Below are 8,756 nucleotides of genomic sequence, written 5' to 3'. Positions count from 1 at the left end.
TCCACCATCTGAATGGTCAAAAATGGTAAATATATTAAAGTGTGGAAGTACCAATTTACCCACCATGGCCTTATCAGAATAGTCATTATCAGTTTGCTAACTGACATGAGTCTCTGATATAAGTGATGGAGACTATTTAAGTGAACTTTTGAAGAATAAAAGTGATGATTAAATCCTACAAAACTGTTTAACCTAGACTCTGAAATAAACAAAATCAATATTACATTTTTTAATGTAATATTGTGGTTTGTTCTATTTATATCGACATGAGTAGTATATAACGATAGTCAGTATTAGAATATCCGGCAGCAGAAAGTCGAGGAGGAAAGAACTGGAAAACAAAGCAATTAGTATGAAAATGCAGGAACAATGAAGTCTGAGACGACTGACTGATGTTTGAAAAATGTACAATCAAGTTTAAGACAAATGATTGATATTTTACAAATGAAGAACTTACTGTATAGTTCTCAGATTTTACTAAGTGATTTTGTAATTTTGTGCAATACATTTGAAATACATTCGACTATCCCCACTTATGTTCTCGTTCACTGTAATATTACATGTCACTGTGCAATCAAATAAGTAACATAACCATAACGGAATAATTTTTGACTGTCTAATTTAAATCATAATTTATCGAATCAAATACATTACTGCATAATAGTTTTCCTATGTAGTGAGCATACACAAAACCACTTCCCCCCCCAAAAAAAAATGAATCTGTGAATTAAACGAATCAAGAGTATGAAAAGTTCCATTCATTATATCGATTATTTCACTAATCGATTTCGTGATATATCTACTTAATCATTAGTTTGAGTTACAATGTTCTTTTCTTACTTTTCTAAATACCATCTTCATCAAAAGATCGTAGATATTGATAATTGAATTTTGTAAACACAATGTTTTTATGAAAGCTTGTTTATGTACTCTTTTCTTCACAGTTATATAGTATACCCTTATAGGCCAGGGTAATTTTACATTGGTTTTCAAGAGAACCAGACACCATCCGGACTTTCACGCGTCAACCCAAACAGTACAGCTCAACCCCGTTCAGCAGGGGAACCAGACACCGTATAGGCTTTAACGCTACAATCTGAATAGTACAGCTCAATCCTGTGGCGCAACCACACAGGTACCAAGCACCCTGGTGGACCATTCGCATCATTCATAAACAGATTCACATCACATGTATAGTTATTCCGATCAATGATCGCGTGAATCAATTATGCACAGCACGAACAGGCCAAAGTTGACCTATTCCGCTTACACGACAGTCAAACTCGTTAATGTTAGCAGTGGCGACATGCCTTACAATGTCTCAATGACAATGGCTCTCGGGAACACTGAAAAGCAACCACCAGTATGAATGAAATCGGTTAACCAGCCAACCAATTTTTTGCATGAACAGTCAGCAAAACTTGCCATCCACAATATCAATGGAGAACCTCCAGCCCCATATGAGACCTTCAGCTCTACATAGCCATATAGCTTATACTGCATAAAACACATGTATAGGGTAGTAAGCGAAATAGCCCAGCCTAAAGCGTTAGGGCTTAAATAACGCTTAAAACCCACTGTCTGATGTCGGAATACTATAATTAGACCACCAAGATCATTTTTATCGCATTTGCGAAATTTTCATTTTTCCGACTTTACAGATCCTGAGTTAGGGGTAGTATCCTTATACTTTTTTCTTACTTAATATATTCTTCAACTACATATATATATTATCCTCATTATTAAACTATAGGGTTATCAATACCTATACATATAATGAACTGAAATGTATGTGATTACTTAGATGATAAATTGAACTTTGATACTTATAGTAGTGTTATGATTTCAATATGTTTGCAATAACCATGCCAACGAAAAATCAATAATGCACAGAACTATAACAGTACACTTTGTAAATTTATTCATTATTAACACAATAATAATGTCTCATTTAAATGTATTTCATTCATTCATTATCATTATTATTATTATTATTACTATTACTTTCATAAATCATGTTTCAATGAAATCTATTTTAAAAATGAAACCAAAAAATGAATTTATTAAAACAAAAAAAGATTTATTCAAAATCTTATCAAAATGGCCAATAACAATTAGAAATCAATTAAAATTACATATTCAAAATTTAAATTTTCATGATATAAAAAATGTATTTAATTTATGCGCTAAAACTAATGAATCAATACCAATATTTATTGAAAATAGTAAATTTATATTTAGTCAATCAAATTTTTGTAATAAACAAACAAATTTATGGATTTTAATCATTGTACATACACATCCAAATCATCGTCAAAAACGTGATTTAATTCGTGGAACATGGGGATCATTAAGTCGTGTTAATAATCGTAAAATTGGTGTATTATTTTTTATGGGTTTATCAAATAATTTTAATGAACAAAAATTAATTGAAGAAGAAGAACAAATTCATGGGTTAGTTAATCATAATACTGATTTGTTTGTTTGTTTTGTCATTTAAACTGGTCATATTTAGAAATCCATGGATTCATTTCAGTATGATGAGTTTATTTATTTGATCACATAAATATTGGTACAAACAAAGAGGCACCAAATACATATGCGCCACACAATTCACTTGATTTGTGTGTGGGCTGTGATACTGCCCGGGTGCATAGACTGAAACAGGTGGTTTCCTTAGGGGGTCACGCTCGGAGCCTTCGACCTAAAGTTCACATCCACAAGTCAGTGGGGATGAAGTTCCATGGTAGTTGGTGACCAATAGTTGGCTCATACGCCATTTGTTCCTTCAGGATACTGGAGCCCATGTGCACCATTGGTTTGGAATGAGGATTTACAAACTCTCCTAGATGGATTCTCTATATCCACCAACCCGGTTAAGGCACCGGACATTCGCTTTTCGTCCTCTCAATTTTGTAAACAACAGTAATGCCACGAGAAGACAATGAGTAGGACTTCCCTAACAGTGGTTGTATGCACGTGGCCATGTGAGAGCATTTCGAGAGAGAGAACTAGCTCTCCTCACCCTCAGCCGCACCAGGGCATTTGGGGGTAAATGCGAATATATATGAAAGTCATTTTCAGAATATTCTTTGATTTGGTCATACCTTTCAAATCAGATACTACAAATTTCAATATTAAGTCATTTAACTTAATGACAATATGATTAACTTGTGACTAATAGAATTTCTTAATTAATTAAGATTATATGTAATCTGAAAAAAAGTATTCTATGTAAATTATATTACTGCATAGTAACAATTTAATCAATGATTTATCCTAATTGTAATGATAATAACTAACCAGGCAGATTATTTACAAATAGTACTTGAATAAAATTACTGTTTACCACTACTATGGTTATGTGACATATTTAACTGTACACTATAATCCAGTTTGAAATGAAACCTATTTTGTTTAATTAAGGTAGTGAAAAATTAAGACACAAACTCCTAAACATTAAACCAAGTCAATAATAAGTTGACGATTCTTCATGAAATTAACCTTTCAAGATAATATTCAAACTAAATTGATATCAATTAAATGTACATTATAATTCGGTCATACATCAGGCAGGTAGTTCATTTTACGCTATTTGGACTACAATGAGCTCCTACACAACTTTAATGTTTTCAATCAGTGAGTAGTGACTATTTTCGTGTTTTTGTTTAATCCTTTATTACTGACTGAATCAGTTATGTGACTACTTATCTATATGACTCAACATTGAACTATATATGGAGTGCATGTTACCTCAAAATTGTAAGCATATCTTGATTAAGATTCCCAGTAAATACGGAACATAACTGCAAGGTTTCCTGTCAACTATCTTCAAACATCTAACAATTATTTCATTCTGATTTTCAAGTCCTTACTAGTATACACCTACAACTATATACGGGATAAGCTCATGATCTTCACTTTTTAAAGTTTAATCTGTGTCTTCAGATCGTTGAGTATTTAGTTACCAATTTTACATTTTCGATATCAGTCATTATGGATTAGTAAATATTATCTTCAAAATGAATCAATCTCTACGTAATCATCTATGTAAGTCTTCGTTGAAAAGTGAACTATAATTAAGTATTCAACAGTATAAGGTAAGAAACCTTTAATTTAAAGTCTGAACATGTTCATATTTACACACTAAATACAAATTTATGTTGCAAATTTTGCACACGCAAATAATAGTGAGTCAACAAACTAAGATGTTGAATATCTGAAATTGGACATTTATAATACACAGCCGAATATCAACTTCTACAGCTAGTTTTAACTGTGTTTTATGGGTGATAAAAGTTACTGAAATATATAATAATTCAAATGAAGGCATACTGTGGTATGTGTTATGCTAGATTCGAAGCTGTCACGAGTTCACTTGATCGGCGGACGAGAACAAGACTCGGTGACCAAAGACCAGTAAGCTAGCTATTGATGCGTCCCAGCCCTGCTAACTAGAGGGAGAAGTCCAAGCTTGGAATGGGAAGTATATTCTGCAAAACGGCCAGAAACGAGCGATAACAACAAACACAATTCAAAACGTATATATACAGTGCAAAACCGTCCCTGGGAAGAGTTACCCAATAGCATACTGACGCAACGGACCAATAGCATTTACGATATTTCCCAATGGGGAATACGACATGAAGGTGACAAGAGCGCCTTTGGCGCGAAAACAAAGAAATTCAAATTTTCTAAATAAAATTACAAAATTAGGTCCTTTCCCAAGTGAGTTCTGGGGATCTAACGTCCCCAACATGTTACTGATGTCGACAGATATAAGTAGTATGTGTTGCTAATCGAGAGGGAAATACTTGGCGTCAGAAGGTTAAGAGGATCGAAGAGAAGAGAACGAGAACAGAGAATGATTGATGTGGAAACAAATTAACAATCAAGTCTAAGACAATTGATTGACATTTTGCAAATGAAGTATTCACTGTATGGTTCCCAGATTTTACCAAAATATTATGTAATTTATTAAAACACAATTTGTTGTCCACGCCTGTATTCTCGTCTATTACAAGACAATTGGAATTTATAAAAGACCAGATGATTAGTAAACACACACGTGAAATATACAAAGTGATTTCCTCCAAAAACAGTTTCCCGATTTTCGTGATTTCCATTAAATACTTCCTTTTAAACAATCTATAGTTATGAATAAATCAATGTTATTGAATATATACGAAGTGTGGTTTATAGATATTTTCATTCATTAATGTTACTAATGGATCACTCAAAAATTAAATCAGTTTCATTATTTTGATCTGCTCCATAAGATCTCTAGCTTTCAAATGTTACTAATGTATATTTCCCATGCAGTAATTGTTAAAACTCAAAAATAAACTTTACAAGCATAAATATCATGAGTGAGCAGTAAGCTATTATAACACTAGCTCTAACGTCAAAAGTGTCTTTGAATGCCAATAATAAATAAATGAGATGTAAAACATTTATTTTATTTTCTAAAGACCAACAGTGATTATTTCACAGTTTTCGGACAATTTTCTAAATCCATAGATATTGCATATTGATGAAGACTAAATTATGAGTATGGCATCAATACGATCATCGGTTGCTTTCTCTTCATTCCCTAATGCTTTAGCTTTATTCAGGTGTACATCTCTTTATTAAATCTATTCTTCTTTTGATTATAGTGACATTGTTCAACGTGCATTTCTGGAAGATTACTATAATATGACGAGAAAACATATAACGATTATGGAATGGATTAGTAAAGGTTACTGCAATAATGTGCCATTTCTAGTCAAAGTTGATGATGACACTTTTGTCGATATATTTCATTTGACACGCTACTTAGAATTAAAATATAACAACCTAAAAGGTTTATTCTACTGCACTGCTACAAGTAATGTTAAAGTTGTACGACCAAACAGTATAAAACATTCCAAGTGGCAAATAAGTGAAAAAGAATATCCCGAAAAAATATTTCCAACATATTGTGAAGGCTTTGGATATATTATGGATATGAAACTGGCTCCCTACTTATACTGGTGTTCAATGTTCCAACCACCTATATGGATAGATGACGTTTATGTAACGGGAATTTTAGCACAAAATCTAGGTATACCAAGATTGAGATTTGAAGATGGACATAGTTATTTTAACTTGAAACCTGCAAAAGATGAAGGTTTACTTGCAGACTCTATATTTTTAATATCATTCTACAATGAATTCTATCCACTTACAGTACAAGATATATGGCGTGAAGTTGTTGCACATAGTATGGAAATTGATTAAATTATATTACATTCCTCTTCCCCCTCCATTGACTAATCAATAATTTAAAGACAGTTACGTAATAATTTATATACTTGTTCAAATCTATTTAATATGAAATTAGATAAACGTTCAGTTATCAATATTTTTATACTGTTAAATGAAATATTTGTTTTAAATTACGTTGACTTATATATAAACATCTATATTGTGACAATCAAATATGTTCTGTTTATAATTGAGATCATGAACCGATTGATGTTAGACCACCGTTGGGAACCTGGAAGCAGTGGATGGTCGTTTCGTCCTATTTTGGGACACCTCAACAGGGCGAGTCCACAGTCCCGCTCTCGGGATTCGAATCCGAGGCCTTCAGTCTCGCGCGTGAACGTTTAACCTACTGGACCACTGAGCCGGCATCCAATAGTGTTCGTGTCGAACATCAACATCATTTAGTATTGTATAAATTATATACAGTATTATGAAAACAAAAGCTTTACAGATTGATAACCCCTTCTCTATTAAGTGAATCACCTTAGTAAAATACTAAAATATTTACAATAACAATTTCTGTACATTTTTCTGGTTTGAAATTAGTTTTAATCATTCATTGACATTAACTTGAGAATCATTAAAAACTGTGAAGTATCTGATATCAGTTTAAGAGTTTTCAATAATCTTTATCCACAATATCATACTGTAGTGAGCTTTGAACTTTCAAATCTGATAACACCAAAAAAATAAGTTTGTATTAACATGTTGAAATGAACACGTTTAAATTTGTTACTTGAGTAGTGAGCTCGAAATTCAACTTTTTGTGGTTATATGTTGGAAAATCGTGATACTTACTTACTTACTTACTTACTTACTTACTTACTTACTTACTTACTTACTTACTTACTTACTTACTTACTTACTTACTTACGCCTGTTACTCCCAGTGGATCATAGGCTGCCGACCAGTATTCTTCAACCCACTCTGTCCTAGGCCTTCCTTTCTCGTTCTAGTTGAAAAATTGTAATACTTTAGATTAATTAAATTTAAAAAATAGTAAAAATGAGCAAGGACTAAAAAGTAGTTGAGTGTGTTAAAGTAAATCAGTGATTGTTAATTCAGCTACTGAAGGTAAAATTTTTTTTAAAAAACCACTATTAACATCATACACTCCTAAAAGTTCAAATAACATATACTTTATATAAAGATAATGATCTATAAATATTCATATTAAGCTTTGTGAAAATATGCATATCATACAAATGATATGTTGTTTCTAAGCCGATTTATTAATCTGAACAAAATTAAATTAGTATAAGAAGTGGTTTTGTGGCAATTTTAGTAATTTCAATAGATGAGATCATGAGTCAGTGTATATCCTGGAGTTCTAGTGAAAAGCAGTGACCAGTGGAGTTCAACCGGGTCACTTGTGAGATAGTAACTCACTGATGACAATGAAGGATGTGTCGCCCAATTTCATGGATTAGTTGAAGTTAAACATTAACACCACTGGATGCCGCATCACTGGTCTAGTAGTTAAGTGCTCGCGGGGTGCGGGATCGTGGATGCGTAGTGCTGAGAAGCCCCCCCATTTTTGTACTAGATATCTTGATTTACTTATTGTAATCAATTGTAAAGACAAGAAATTGTCTCAATCAAAATTAGTTTAAAATAATTAATTTTTATCAGGATAAGGATTTGTGGAGATCGTAGTAGTTTGAATAGTTGAATTCATGATTTGATCTAAACTAGACCATCAATGAAGACCCGGAAGCACTGAACGGACTCCTCAGTAGTCTAGGTGTTAAGGACCTGGGTTCCGCGTCTCGCTTGCCGGATCGTGGATGAGCAAGTCTGGGTCGTCCCATACTAGAACGAAACGGCCATCCAGTACATTCAGGTTTTCCATGGTGATCTATCTTCAATTGACTCATGATCTGAACTATTGAAAATCAAATTATATTATTTTCAGAATTTTACTCACATGAAATTAAGCTATTTGTCGAAAAATTCCTCAAAGTCAGATATATAAAATGTAGTGAGACTATAATTTATGGATGACATTTCAGAGACACTGGAGTGACCCTAAGAGTGTCCACCTAATAATCAGGACCAAATGAGGATTATAAACCAGTGTGAGATTTGAAAATTATGATTTACAGTTGATGGTCAAGGTTAGGAATTAGATTTAAGATTTTCATCACGAACTAACATCAGCTATAATGCTAGAACTTTATTTAGCCAAATGGATGAGTGAATTTCGCGCCAAAATCCGAGACCTGTTATCTTATACCTGATTGGTTCGTTCATAAGTTATAGTCTCGCCTGAAGTGTTACCTATTATTATTTTAAACCTGAATTCTTTATTATTTGGAGCAAAATTTATTGAAAGTTAACTTTATTATTAAAGAAGAAAAATACTTATACTTCTGATGAATCTACATATTAAGAATAAGGTAGCTTACTGATGATAATCTAAATACTTTAGTATGACAAATTAACTTTTATTCGAATATGAACAG

General features: G+C 32.6%; 1 protein-coding gene across 1 annotated transcript; it reads left to right on the top strand.

The window, feature by feature from the left end:
- Window positions 1–1,815: 1,815 nt before the first annotated feature.
- B3GALT5 (Beta-1,3-galactosyltransferase 5) lies at window positions 1,816–6,261 on the top strand (the record flags this gene model as incomplete). Its single annotated transcript, XM_012943075.3, has 2 exons — window positions 1,816–2,454; window positions 5,658–6,261. The coding sequence occupies exons 1-2, from the start codon at window positions 1,886–1,888 to the stop codon at window positions 6,259–6,261; spliced, it is 1,173 nt and encodes a 390-aa protein (XP_012798529.3). The 5' UTR covers window positions 1,816–1,885.
- Window positions 6,262–8,756: the final 2,495 nt, after the last annotated feature.

The sequence above is a fragment of the Schistosoma haematobium genome, chromosome 2 (assembly GCF_000699445.3).
Source record: "Schistosoma haematobium chromosome 2, whole genome shotgun sequence".
In the NCBI taxonomy this organism is placed as follows: Eukaryota; Metazoa; Platyhelminthes; class Trematoda; order Strigeidida; family Schistosomatidae; genus Schistosoma; species Schistosoma haematobium.
This window is presented reverse-complemented; position numbering and strand designations above follow the sequence as displayed.